At 43.2% G+C, this 14,841-nt stretch overlaps 1 protein-coding gene across 4 annotated transcripts in view; it reads right to left on the bottom strand.

Moving 5' to 3' along the window:
• Positions 1 to 14,841, bottom strand: part of LOC104017557 (neuronal acetylcholine receptor subunit alpha-7-like) — a 66,905-nt gene that overhangs the window by 41,499 nt on the left and 10,565 nt on the right. For 2 of the 4 annotated variants that reach the window (XM_009470594.2, XM_087741978.1), the window contains exon 2: positions 8,679 to 8,818. The exons of 1 other annotated variant lie outside the window; for it this stretch is intronic. In XM_009470594.2, the coding sequence (XP_009468869.2) occupies positions 8,679 to 8,818 (140 nt within the window). Of the gene's footprint in view, positions 1 to 8,678; positions 8,819 to 14,841 lie in introns of those variants that run through there. One more of the 4 variants, XM_087741980.1, reaches the window with a different exon arrangement.

The following is a 14,841-nucleotide window of genomic DNA, read 5'->3' as shown; positions in this document are numbered from 1 at the left end:
GTGTATTCTCCAGGGTGGATACCTCACCCTGAAATAGCCCTCCGTGTGTTTTGTGCACAGTCGGCAGGTGTTTCAACAAACAGGACTAGACACAAATCATTATTCCAAGCTATTCATTATTCATTGCCTTTTTCAGCATTTGAAATCACAGGGAAAGCAGTGGGAGGAGGGTTGAGAACGGTCCCAAATAGGCCAGCCCTGAGTACTTACCAGAGACTCACACTCAGGCTATCTGCAAGGCTGCCTTTGCTGTGCTGTCACAGCAGCATGCAAATACAGGACTAAAAAACAAAGTAAGGGGATGTAGGCCTGTTCCAAAACTCAAGTGAGTTTTTAAAGCCTGTGATCAGGGACGGAAAATGGGGGGAAAGGTTTTTATTGAGGAGCTGAAGTCACTGTCTCTCAGGAGTTACACTCAGAGAACACAGTGTTAAAATACCAACCTTCCAAACACTGAGAAACTAAGAAATACTAGGTTCAAGGCCACCCCAACAGCTTTGGTTTAACTGCTTTATTGCAACTGGTGGCTTTAGAAATGTGACCGTTTGCAGTGCCCCTGCCCCATGCCAGCTTCCACAGTCCCCTGGCAACAGTGAGGCATGGCCATGAGAAGTCTCTGATTTCTGGGGACCATGCTGCCTTTCCTGGAAGGAGATGTGGAAAACGTTTTCCATTTCAAGCAGCTGAGTGCTTCTCCAAAGGATGACTTTCTTTCCCTGCCACTGCTATTAAGTTCCTGAGTGATAATCATAGAATCATAGAATGGTTTGGGTTGGAAGGGACTTTAAGGATCATCTGGTTCCAACCCTCCTGCCATGGACAGAGACACCTTTCACTAGATCAGGTTGCTCAAAGCCCCATCCAACCTGGCCTTGAACACTTCCAGGGACTGGGCATCCACAACTTCTTTGGGCAACCTGTTCCAGTGCCTCACCACCCTCACAGTGAAGAATTTCTTCCTTATATCTAATCTAAATCTACCCTCTTTCAGTTTAAATCCATTACCCCTTGTCTTATCACTATGTGCCCTTGTAAAAAGTCCCTCTCCAGCTTTCTTGTAGGCCCCCTTCAGGTACTGGAAGGATGCTATAAGGTCTCACCTTCTCCAGGCTGAACAACCCCAACTCTCTCAGCCTGTCTTCAAAGGGGAGGTGCTCCAGCCCCCTGATCATCTTCATGGTCCTCCTCTGGACTCACTCTAACAGGTCCATGTCCTTCTTACATTGGCGGTCCCAGAGTTGGATACTCCAGTACTCCAGGTGGGGTCTCACCATAGTGGCATAGAGGGGGGGAATCACCTCCTTCGACCTGCTGATCACGCTTCTTTTGATGCAGCCCAGAATATGGTTGGCTTTCTGGGCTGCAAGTGCACATTGCTGGTTCATGCTGAGTTTCTCATCAACCAACACCCCCAAGTCCTTCTCCTCAGGGCTGCTCTCAATAACCAGGAAAATCTCACTTTAAATAAATTTTGCTCCTTGAGGAGTACTGTAAAAGTACTTAAGTCCCTTAAAATTCCTTGATGGCTTCAGATTAGTTACCCAAGATTAAGCGATATCCATGGGCTCAAGACCTAAATTTCCACATCTTCACATGGCATTAGTATAGCCTTTTCACCAGGCACACAGAAAATTGGTTAGTTATTGTGAAATGCCCAAGCTGGATGACCACCACTGAAAACCACAGAAGGAAATCAGCCATTCTTTTGTTAGAGCCACAGCCACCAAGTACAGCTTGGGGAACCATGCCGACAGAAAACAAACTATTGAATTGCTGCTCACTTAGTGAGCCCCCTCCACTCTTTGCCCTGAGCCAGTCAGAAACCAATGAAAAAAAGCTGCAGGTAAAATTTGGGTAATTAAGGCTTCATTATAATGCTTTATGCAAGTGTGTGCACTAAGTAGTGTTAGACAGGAAGCTATAATACCCATGGAGCCTAACTTCATTGTGCTAGCAAACTCACATGTCACATGTTTAATTGGTTTCATGAGACTGACATTTTGATAATGCCTGGCACTTAGAAGGCAGCAAAAATACTAATTCATGGCTCAATTAGCCCTGGCTTTCCCACTTTTCAAGCTCCTTCCATGCTAATGAAGCGGCCATTTATTTAATTTTTCTTCCCAGAGTTCAAAATTGGTCACAGTAAGTGAGCTTTATGACCAAGGGAGAGAGTTTGGGATTTAACTTTAATGAATCTGTTGGTCTAGCAACCTTTCTGTAATTTTTCTGCCTAGAATTGTAATGACTACTATTCATGATCACTAATTACTGATTTTCAGCCTTTATAATTATGTCCAGTCTGTTTTCCTTCTCAGTTACACCATTTTGCATCAGCCTCACTGCTCTGGTCTCACTGAATTTGGTCTTGCAAGATGAGACTGAAATTTCTGATGGAGAAAAACTTTCTGGAATGATACGTGGTTTGCTGGAGTGAGTCTATAAAAGGAGCAACAGAGCTTGCAAAGGCTATGCAGGAAGCCTACAAATAAATCCAAAGGCATTACTAGGAGAGGGAAAAAAAAAGATACTTTACTCTAGAAGGGTTGAAAAAGTCAGTTTCTCTCTCTAGGACTTACCAATGCTTTGTAATTAAATAAAATTCAGAATACCTGCTTCATAATCCTTTCCTTGTTACTTCTCTCTTTCATATACTCTGTGTTTCGGTCTTGAGTGGTCAGGCTTACATTGTTGAAGTTATCTATCCATAAAAGATTTGTAGAGGATGTACTATCAGGATCATGGTTTAATCTAGTGAACACTCATACTATATTGGAAATAATATGTGAACAGGTGCTTTTGTGTACTGGCATATTTATATTTGTTTCCTTGAATCACTGTCTGTGGATCTGGGATTGCTACATAACAGCCAGCACAGAGATTTGGACATGTGATGGTGCAGGGATAAAAGGTGGGAGGGGATGACCTAGCTGCTGTAAAGCCAGTTTAGGAAGGAAGAGGAGAATTAGAGCTAGAAATTTAACCCCTGAAATTTCCGGCCATTCAATTCACCTGCAGAACCAGCCCTAGAAAGCCTCTTTCCTAGAAGACTGGATGATAAGGAGGATGATGGTCTGGCTTGCCCCTGGGGCAGCACCCAGGACCAGAGCGGCTGGCTGCCACTGCCCTCTGCCCCACTGGCAGGACCACTGCCTCACACCCCTGTGGCATCTTTTGCCTCCAGTCACACCTCACAAAGGAGGAAACAGTGCCTGCGCTACATTAAGGCTTGCCAGAATGAATAAGCACATTTTCAGATGAGAAAGCAGAGTTGTTTTCACAAGTTGGTGGAGTTTAACAAGGCCCCTTGCAGCTTGTGAAACAAAAGCACTTAAAAGCAAGGAAATCAGCTGCTAAAGGCATTCAGATCTGACAGAGATTATGTGAAGAAACTGACAGTATGAGACCTGTGTCAGACAGAAGGCTAGGCATCACCTTCCTCCTGCCTTCTCACCTTCAACTTACGGCACAGAGTCCACTGACAGGCAGCCTCTAGCTTTGGCAATTCTCACTCAAATGGAGAACTCTCCAGCAAAGAGCTCGTTGCACACCAGCTCTTGGGGACTGAGTTCAAGCATCCTGCTAATTGAGGAGCAGATCACTCGGGAACTGAGCCGGCTGATGAGGGCATCTCTGATGTGAAGAAATGCCTGCATTTGAAAGTTGATCTGTCACCAAACACTTCCCCAGGAAAACCCCAAACCAACCCAAAATCAAAAAAGCCCAAGCCCTTCAGGGCTGCAGTCTTTGATTTAAGGGAAAACCAGTGCAAGCTAAAGCTTGACCCCAACAGCTTGATAAATTCCTGGTAGAGAAGGTAAAAACTGCTGTGTTGCTAAGGTAGTATGCTGATTATAGCGGTAATGACTGCATCTGAGCACTGAGGGTAAGTATGTGCAGATCTTTTCCTTTGGTTTCCCTGCAGAGCAAAGCACAGACTCAGTTTTCAGGAGAAAAAACGGAATCTTTGTTCTTTGTTGCCCCACTAAGCTCTTCTGTTATCTTATCTTGCTGCATTCCAAACCTGTCAAGAGCTTTGACACATTGCAGCAACAAAATCTGCAGTATTAAGTTTGCAAGCATGTGATCAGGTTTGGGATGATCCTGCAGTCCCTAGGATGTACAATCATTTTACACACTGTTCAATCAAATCAAAACAGTATATGCTAAAAATATTCCAGACATAGGATTTGTTTTGTGTTTGTAGCCCAAAATACAGTAAAATGATGTATTTTTTGGCTTCGGGAAATGCAAAAAGACTCATGGGTGGTTGGGATTCTTTTCAGTATTTTTGTGGCTCCCCACTAGCCACTCGCAGTCCCTTTTTCTGGTTGTTATGCCCTCTGAAACAGAAGGAAATTTCCACAAGAGCACATGAACAACCATGTGGCATTACATAATCGGGCAACCTGTCAGCTGCTGGGGTGGTTTTCTGGGTCAGTGGCAGCTGTAAGGGTGAACATGGAGGAGAAGAGTACTGCAGGACTTCACCATACACAGAGAGCCTTGGGGTGGCTCTGCAGAAGAGAACATTGTTAGGGACAATGTGGAGGCTAGGCCCTCCTTCTTGCATGAGGTTAATGAGTGTGCTTAGCCGTGTACAGCCTCTGAAAGGCTGTAGTTACTAGAATCCTCAGCGGTGTGTTTGCTTTTGGAAGGGGATTTTAAGGCATTTATTATCTCTGCAGCATTGTAACACTCTTAAAATTAGGCTCTTCATTTAGAGGGTTTCTTAAAAATGTGTGATACATTTCTGGTCTGGCCATTGTTTTTTCTTCATACTCTTCTGCTGGTTAACTGCTTGGTTTCTTTTTGTCTTTTTACATTTAAACTTGCAGTTTGAGGAAATGTGCGGCCTAGAAAGCTAAGAAAACAAGCTTTTCCTGTGGACCACCAAGTGCAGTGAGGCTATTGTTGCAGTGGTACAGGTGCACTGACCCAAAGATAATGGTAAACAGCAGAAAAAAAGCTGGAAAATAAGGACTGTATTTTTTTTAAATACCTCACCAGTGCTTCCACATAAAGGATGTAGACCCCTACAGACAAGGTCCCTTGCAAATGCCAACAGGAGCAATGAAAACCGTCATTTGTGATGATAAATTGTTTCTACCTAGCAGTCTCCTATCACATTGAGCCAGGGGAAAAATGCTTGCATTTCCTCTGCTGTGAAAAATGTCATGCCTCATTTCTTAATCGCTCTAGCCTGACCAACTGGCTGGGCTCTTAGACGAAATAAGAAGAGAATTCTTGTTCTAGGTACTCTTGGATGTGGTCTATGCTTGCTTGGGCTGGCAGGGCTTGGCAAGGCCTGACAGCGCTCTGGGAGAGATTACCAGCCACAGGCTCTGCTGATGCACAGGGAGTGCTTGGCTTCTGCCAGGGAAAGGTGGAGGGCAGGCTCCAAGCAAAACTGACCCTCAGAAACTGCATACACATGAGACAGTTCAGCATGAACTTATCCTTACATATGGGGGACAAGGCAAACTGAACTGAGCCCTGCTGCTAAACAGGGGGTGTAACTGTCCCTCTTTCTGCTTATTGTTTCCTGTATGTAAGAGGCCTGTCTTGGCTGTAGTTGTGAATTAATATAATTTTTGAAAAAGTCCTAACCCCAATGACAAGAAGTCCTTCACTTTCATTTGTCTACCACAGCTGTGACAAGCAGAGAACATGTTCTTCACGGGTTTGAGTATGATGGCTGGCTTTGAGTGCTAAAAACCACACAGATCCTGTGCAGGCAGATCCATGCTGGTAGGAGCAGAAAACCTAATCCAAGGTAGTCATGCTTTGAAATTTTCTTTGAATGGATGTGAGAAGAGGAGGTGAGATTTTAAGTAAAATCACTTGTCACTACTATTTGGCAAACTACAGGGACCTCAGAGCTGTCTTTCCTGTCTATGTAGCAAAGTGAATCTAGATCGTCATCAATGCTGTTCTCAGCAGGCTGGCCACAGAAGATAAATTTAGATTTAATTACATTATAATACCATATGTGTAGGAAACAGACTTATGGAGGCACATCATGGAACCTGTCTCAGGTAGGAGTGCATTAGATGTGATGCCAGGTCTCAGCAAGGGTAAGGAGCGAGTTTCTGTATCAGTGGCAAACCCCTCCTTCCTTCCATGCAACAGTAAAACAGGAGACTTGTTTTCCTCTTCTTTACCTTGTTTTCTCCCACAGAGAAACCAGTCCAGGGTCCACTGTCTCATGTCAGTTGCAGTGACTATTTGCAAAGCATCACAGTGTGTCCAGCAGTACTGATATATGCCTTGGCACACCAAACTCCCCTGGGCACAGAGTCCTTGTCTCCTCCCCAGGGAGCATGGTGCATAAAGTCCCCTCAGGCTGGGACCTTGCCTAGCACCCTGGTCTGTTATGGTAATGGAGCATGATGGACACACAAGTCCTCAGAAAGAGCAGCTTTGCGCTTTGTTAGAGCATACACCATTGCCAAGACTGTGATGTGGTCTGTGTCCCTCACTGAGCAAGAAGCAACTGTGCACCAGTTGCTTCACTTTGTGCCAGGCAGGGCAGCTGAGGAGGCAGAGTCTACTAACCCCCGGCCTTCCCGATTGGTTTGCCTCGTTGTGTGTCAGCTAATAGAGGCTACCTCTCCTTTGTACCTTGCCTGCTACTCTTTACGTCACTGTGACTATCACAACCCTCCTTTTAAACAGACATATTTCTTCAGCAGCTGGAGCATCCAGACACTATCTAGCCAGCTGTGGAGGCTGAGGGGCTGCGTCCTTGCTCACAACCTGCTTGCTGCTGGCATATTCCTGCATTGCTTCCTGATTTAGGGATCCATGGGAGCAGTGTTTTGCGGATTTTCAGGCTGGTTGGTTTAGCCACTTGTTGATGCCACAGCAACCCTTCTACTACAGGGACTTGACTTCCAAGGGATTTTCTGTCTCTCCTCAGAGGATACAAGCACCTTTTTACACCAAGCAATATAAACACTTCAGGTGACTCTGGATGGTTTTTAAAAATACCATGAATGCAGTTTGCAATACCACAAGCCTGGGACAAGTCATTAATGTTATGAGCTGATTAACTTCTAGCATCTGTAGTGTGTGCAGAGATGGAGGGAAGCAAAGCTTTGTTTCTGGTATGTATGACCATTTAGATTACCTCTTTCCTATTGTGGACAATCAAAAGGGAAGACTGAAGTCTTGTAATGGACATTGACATAATGTAGAGAAAGTGCTTAAAGAAACACTGATTTCCTGAAAGGATGGGTTTCACATTCACTGAGAAAAGATTTTATGTAACTCCTCCTGACTGTGAAAATGTACAGTCACAGCCCTAGGGCTAAAAAGTCCCCTTAACTGCTCCCAACCTTCATATTACTGCAAGAAAATACCACCAGAAAAAGAAGGGCTGGAGCAAGATCTTTGGAGCTAAGACCTCTCTGCTAAATCTGGAATTGCTTGCTGAAATTTACTTGAAATTAGCTGGAGGATTTCTCTGTTCTTTTGTTCATTAAGAGGACTGTGAGCTCCTGCCTGTGAATGAGTCACTTTAGTTGAGAGTACCGATCTCCTCTCTCTTCCAGCTCAATGCAGTTGCTAACATTTCAAAACAGAAAGCTGCAGGGGCCTGAATGGCTGCTGCCTGCCTCCAGTAACACCACAACTGGCTGGACCTGCCACTTGTACAGCACGATGCTGGAGGGCTAGACTTTCAGAGTCCTGCTTACCCCTCCAGGAAGAGCACCTGGTGCACTATGCATTTTCAGAAAGATTGCGAGAGCTTTAAAAAGTTTAAATATTTGAGGCCTCTGTCAAACTGGTTTGCCACTGCACAGAGGTTTGCACATCTCTCTCTCTTCCTTGTTCCCTCCATGACAGTGATGGTGTACTGGAAACCAGCCCATAATACTGACTATTAGGAAAGGACCATTAACATGTTCAGCTGTTTGGTGTGTTGATAGGGTGAAGGTGGTCAAAATTGTTCTCCTGGCTTGTTTTTTCCATGTATATGAAAGAAATTATCTCTGTATATCATGGTTTATAATAAAGAATCCTCTTCATGATGAAAAAAGGGATTTGGATTATTATGTTAAAATTTTCCATGTGTCAAATCTCCAATTCTGAAAAATCATGTTGAAGTCAAGATAATTAGAGGGCTGTGCATCCAGGTTTTGCTTTTATTTATTTCTTAACGTCATCTCAGGGCAGGCTCCTTCAGCTGCAGTGTGTGGTAAAGACATGGTGGGAGAAGAAGCCAATGCCATTATAATGTCTAATGAAAAAGCATAAGTGCAGTGATGCTAGCTTTGAATGCTGCACATGGTCTTCAGTTATTGCATTCCACATGGCTCTGAGAAGAATATATCATTAATAATTTGTAGTAACACATGGCTTCTAATTTATTGAATTCTTTTTTTTTTTGTTTAAAACAAATGGAAAAAACTATAATTATATAGTTATAATAATAAACTATAATTATATAGTTAGATTAATTATAATCTCCTTGCAGCTCATGTTGTATCAGAGATGGCTGTGCTTTTAGGAGGATATTCACTCCTCCAAAGTGTCAGCATTTAGGGAGGATGCTTAGCCAAAGACAGTCTGCTTTCACCTCTGAAAGCCTGATTAAAAGTATGGTCCCTACATGAGACATCAGATTTGCTATGCTGAACAGGTGCCTTGGAGAACAACAGCAAGTAACTTACCACATCAATTATCTGCAGCAAAGAAAGCTGGAGCTCGACTACAAGGGGTTGGGAGTCATTCGCTACCGGTCGTTCAAGACGATTGTAGTTTCTCAGCAGTTCTCTGTACAAGTGCCTCTGGCTTTCACCCTGCTGAGAGACTAGGGGAAAAGAAAGAAGGGATCTGGCATTCGGCTGGTCACACTGTCCCCATTGTTTTTCTGTTTTGTTGAAAAACCCCTCTTAACAGGTTTGCAATTTGAAAGCAGTTCCCCGAAGAAATCCCCAAAATTCTGCACATGGGTGTGACAGACACAGCTTTTCTGCATATGTGATTGATGAGCTCTTAAAAAAAATTAACTACTAACACTCTAGCTCATTACTACTCTGACTCCCTTGTAAGATCCTTCTGTGGAAAGGAAAAGAGTGAAAATCACTACACGTTGTTCTATGGAAAGATTTGAGCAAATTTGCTGTCCTTTCTCTTACCTGCCCATGCCACCACCACCACCGCCCCCCCCCCCCGCCACGTTCCTGTGCTTTAGGGAAGAAATGACTGCCTGCGTTATTGCTCTTATCTTGAGTGCTTATGCAATATTTGCCTTTAACCTTCCTTTTAAACTGGCTGCCTCAGCTTTTACAGGGGAAAAATGCCCTTCACTGGTCTCTGGAAGTTGGCTGGGCTGCTAGAGTGCCCTGGTACCATTGCTGTCATGGTGCATTAAAGCAGCCCCACCAAGGGAGGTCTGACTTGGAGAGATCTGAGCATAACCCTTAGCTGTGTGCTTCAGGAAAGTGTCTTTGTACTGTGTGCTCCAACCATGCTGAAGCCAGGACCCTTTCCCTGTTAAACTTCATGAGCTGAAGTAGCCCAGTACTGCAATTTCACACCTGCTTTTCCATCCTTTCTTCAACTGTCCCCTCTGTAATATGATCCTATTACTTTGCGACCTCTTGTATCCGAAATTGTTAACATAGCCTTAGCTGATCTATTCTTAGCCTGCTGAGTTGGCATTGGTAACCACATGTTCGTGTGCTGCATGGTTTTGCTTACGAAATTCCATAGTCTCAAAAGCAGTGGAGCCTTTGGGGTGTCCTGGCAAACAGCCGTGGCAGCTGTTGGTACCACAAAGACGTGGCTAGTCTAATCACACTGCCATCTTTCTGCTACAGCTGCTTTGGAGAAGGAACTGAGGTGGGTGACAAGTCAGACTTGTATTTTCATAGACTTTTTCTTTAAATTGTAATCTTCAAATACTTAATGTTTCATACTCCAGAGAGATTTCTGCTTTTTTCCTCTCTAATGCTTGTGCTAATGCATTGTGACACTACATCTCTGTGTGCTAATTGGAGTGTTTGCTGGTGATGGGAAAGCCTGGATCTCTCAGGAGTAGCGGTAGAATAAGCCTTACCACTGCCTACCCCTCAGTCACAGACATCTAACCAAAAGCAGTGGCACTGTTTCATCTTTTAAACTAGGCTGGAGGCTGGATGTCAATATTTAAGGCTGCCAAGTCAGTCTCCCAAAAGCAATGCCAGACTTACTTACTTGTCTATGTATGTTACAGGAAAGTCCAAGTAAATGGCAAAGGGCATGACACTTTCTAGATAAAGGATATCTGAGCAACAGAGAGCCTCTTATGTCCCACTGCCTCAGACAGTGCCCCCCTTGTTTCTGAATTATCTTTGAAGCAGTAGGAAGACATATAATCTCATTAAAATTTGAGGGAAGAGCAGTGTATGATGTTTATCTCAAGTTTAGCAAGACTTTTTGACACCATCTCCAAGAACATCCTCACAGACATTTGGCTATGCCTTACAGGCTAGATAAGTGAACAGTGAGGTGGATTGAAAGGTGGCTGAACTGTCAGGCTCAGAGAGTTGTAGTTAGCAGCACAAAGTCCAGCTGAAGGCCAGCCAGTGGGGGAGTACTCCAGGGGTGGATACTGGGGCCAATGCTGTTTAATATCATAATGAATGATGGGACAGAGTGCAGCCTCAGCAATTTTCAGATGGTACAAAACTGGGAGGAGTGGCTGATACAGCACATGGTTTTGCTGCCATTCAGAGCGTCCTTGAAAAACTGGAGAAATGGCTGACAGGAACCTCATGAAGTTCCTCATGAAAGGAAGTACGACTGAGGAGTAGCCCCAGGCACCAGGATAGGCTGGGGCCCACTGGCTGGAGAGCAGGCTGGCAGAAAAGCCCTGGGGGTTCTTATAGATACCAAGTTGACTATAAATCAGCAATGAGGTACCCTTGTAGGAAAGGCCACCAGCATCCTCAGCTGCATCAGGCAGAGCCTCACCAGTAGGTCAAGAGAGATGATCCTTCCTCTCTACTCAACACTGCTGAGACACACCTGGAGTGCTGGGTCCAGTTCTGGGCTCCTCAGTACAAAGGAGACATTGAGTTACTAGATCAAGGACTAGGTTGTCCCTCAAGCTTTACTCTCTGAATAATCTGAAATGGTTCCCTAAACTGCTGCTGTAGTTTGCAGGCAATTGGGAGGCACAAGGCAACCAATTCCCTGGTGGTTTTGCAAAGAGCTTTATGGACAACAGAGGTATTCATGGACTACATTCAACTCTTAAATGGCTCTCAGAATCTCCTCCCATGCTTCTGCCTGTGTAAAGAAGTCTGCAAGAAGCCCACTGATTGATCAACATGACCTATAAACTGCTACCAATGTCTTGGGAATACATGCATAGTTGAATTTCATGTTTCTTTCTAGGATGGAATTGCTGAGAATTGCACAGCAAGGTAACCTGCCTAGGAGCTATTTCTTTATTGCAGAATGCTACCACCTGCTCTAACAGGAGATACAAGAAAATGTGGGTCCCTCCAAATGCATTACAGTGAGACCAGGAAACTCCCCAGGTAGGGTGGTATTCTCTGTGCTGGATCATGATGTGAAGGAAGAACCTGTAGCAAGAAAACAGAAGATGGTAGCCTCCTTATGGGCTTATTTCTGAAATGTATCTGAAAAGATGTTCCTCACCTCCTTTTTTTCCCTTACAACATGCTTGCCTTGCATTATTTCAGCAGGAAATAAAGCAAGTCATCTTGCTCTTAGCGTACAGTCTGAGCTCTGTCTTTCCTGGTCTGCATGTGAGATTTCATCCTCTTTATTAAATACAGACATGTTGCAATGTCCCAGACAGGTTAGGCCAAGAGACTAGGACTGAAACATGGGATAACTGTATATTAAAAAAAAATAAAAATGCAGACACCTCCTCAGAGAAAGCCTAGAAGCAAGTTAATAACTGCATCCATGTATTTGGTCTAAGTGTGGATAGCTAGAGGGAAAGAGGCACCTCTGGTGAGGCTTGCACAGATGGTGTCTCATACTGACTGTGAGCCTTCATGGTATCTATAAAGGGGTTTGAATTCTCTGAGACACTGCAATTAAATTAGATCAAGCCGGTACTGGCTGATGTCAGCTCGAAGTCAGCAGCTGTGCATGCCTAAGCTCAAGCTCAGACTGCACTCCTTATGTCCTATTGCCAGTGATGGCAAGGAAAGCTTCCTCAATTGGCCTGCATGTTTTATGGTGATCTAAGACATGCTGATCTTGGTGTAACTAACTCAGATATCTGCTCTGGCTGCAAAGTTAAAAACTAAATAAATAATCCAAACATCTGGGTAGGGAAAAAAAGAGAAAGGGAAACATAAATATATAAATAACATAAAAATAACAAGAAAGAGAAAAAGCAAGAGAAGAAGTGGGAGAAAAAGAAAAAGAAAAAGAAAGAAGAAAGAAGAAAAAGAAAAAAAAGAAAAAGAAAAAGAAAAAGAAAAAGAAAAAGAAAAAGAAAAAGAAAAAGAAAAAGAAAAAGAAAAAGAAAAAGAGAAAAAGAAAAAAGAGAAACCTGCCTAAAACTGGCAAAGCCCTTCCTCCTTTCTTGTGTGCTGCATATGATTTCACTGGCTGCATTGGTTTATTTCTTTACAATTTTGCCTGGCCTGTTGAGGAGACATAAGGCTCTAGGCATATGGCTGCGGCCTAACAACAAACCTCTTTCACGTTCTCTGCCTGGGTGGGATCCTCTGGACATGGATTGCCACTTCCGTGCTTGAGTGTCATCCTGTCCTCCCCACTGTGCCACCATAATACTCCTTGTTTCTTCTGTGGGTTTGGGTTCAGATCTGCAGAAGTGTTTGCTGGGGCTGGAGGCTGCTCAGCGTTGTCTGGTATCCCAGTCTGTCAAAATTGCAGCTAGCTCTGGCCAGACTATCCATATGCCATCCCCAGGAAGGCAGATGCTCCCTCCTTTCCTAGGAGCTGTGCTGTCATATCTGGTCTTGGCTGGTCAATCCTCCTGCTCTGCTTTGCATGCAGAGCTCCCTGAGCTACGAGGCAAGACTCCAGCCCTTGCCAGTTCACCAGGTTTGCTCCAAAAGTGGTCACCTTCTTGATTGAGCATGCCTGGTGTGGGCCATGTAATGGCTTGCTGTGCACAGTAAAGAATAAATAATGAAATATTAACAAGAGTGTAGGTGGAAGGACGTGGATTTCCAAGAGGTTTTCAGCCATGGTACCTCTATTTATTGACCATTCCACCTCTGGTTCATAGTGTTCTCTCGTTTTATTTTCATAATCTTTGAACATTTTGCTGGGCCAGCTGCTAGCTGAATGTTTTCTAGCTGTTGCTCATTTCTTTTGGCAGAGCCCTGAGCCTTACACACAAGTTATTACTTTATTCATACAAGATTATGGGAGTTATTGGTACCTAAAGAACAAATGGTTTTCAGATCAAATATCATATTCTTCCCATATCACTTTATATTTACACATATGCATGCTAACATGTCTCTCAATTACAAAACATGCCTTTTTTGCCTTCCCTTCTCAAAAGCAGTTCCCAGTATCATCTGCATATACAACCTCTTTGCAGAGCACAGTAAGTTAAAATCAACAGCATATTCCTGGTCCATCACATTGTTGCTTTTAAATATTTTGTCCCCTGCTACTTCATAAAAGGTCCTAAACTGCAGCGATATTGTGGTTGTGGTATTTATTCATTCCCCTTGTACTTTCTGCAGGTATTTCACCGCATCTATGTCATTTTTTTCTCTCTGTATTGTTACTTTGCCGCATTCTCTCTGTTTTCATTTGTTTGTTTATTTTACTGTTTCCTAAAAGAAATTGAGTGGAGTTCTGGCCTTTTTTTGAAAAACAGTGTCATTATACTGAAAGTTATTATTATACTTTGTTTCGTAATGATTGTATACAATCTTATTATAATTGGAATATTTACAGAGCAAAAAGCCATTAGGAAAAGCTATGGGTATCAGAGCTAAATCCTAGAACTTCCAAGTATTTTCCTAACAACCTGCAGACTCTTCTGCCATAGCTCCTCTTCTATTATTTATTTTCTTTTTATTTTATCACTGTACTCTTACAGGGATTTTTAGCTATTTCCTTGGGAATGCAAATAGAATGATCACAGGAAGACATACACACACACACACTATATGCAATTATGAATTATGGGGGAAGTAACAGGAGTAGTATCAGAGAAAAAGCAGGTCATTTCACAGGCAATTTCATCAGCATAAAGAATTGGAATGGTAACAGCACTTACAAAAATGTGGCATGTTCTAATGCTTTGGTAGCTATAAAAAACATCCACCTTATTTTGTAAATTTTGCAGATTTCTGAGAATGTAAAGCATGTCACTGCCATATGTCACTTAATCTGCAGAGACACAGATGTGTCCCATCTGCTTTTATTATGTGCAGCATTGTTGCTTTTATCTGTGGCTGCAAATGCATTATTTCTTTCAATGTCCTTTGATTTAAAATTCATACCATCACACCTTCAGGGAAGAGTATTCGCACAAGAAATAATGGAATCACATCAGCTGTCTCAACCCTGTGTGTGTCTGTGTCTGTGTGTTTGTATGTTGTGTATTTGAATACCTCTCTCTTTTAAAATCTCTTTTTAATCTACTTCCCTTCTGGGTAATCTTTGACTCTAATCTTTGGCTCTCACTACACAAATTGTTTCTGTATGTTACACACAAAACTCATTAGATACCCAGCGGAGTGTGAGAAATGCCATGTTTTCCGAGGCAAGAAGGACCTAATCTTCCTGATATTGGTCATTTCTGTTCTTTCATAGCAGATAAAGAGATCCCAGCAGAGATGAGTATTAAAGGGTACACTAAGAAAGGTTTCA

This window comes from Nipponia nippon, unplaced genomic scaffold, assembly GCF_047370975.1.
Source record: "Nipponia nippon isolate SJK-2023a ecotype South Korea unplaced genomic scaffold, ASM4737097v1 scaffold_8, whole genome shotgun sequence".
In the NCBI taxonomy this organism is placed as follows: Eukaryota; Metazoa; Chordata; class Aves; order Pelecaniformes; family Threskiornithidae; genus Nipponia; species Nipponia nippon.
The sequence above is the reverse complement of the archived record's forward strand: the minus strand, read 5'-3'. Positions and strand labels throughout refer to the sequence as shown.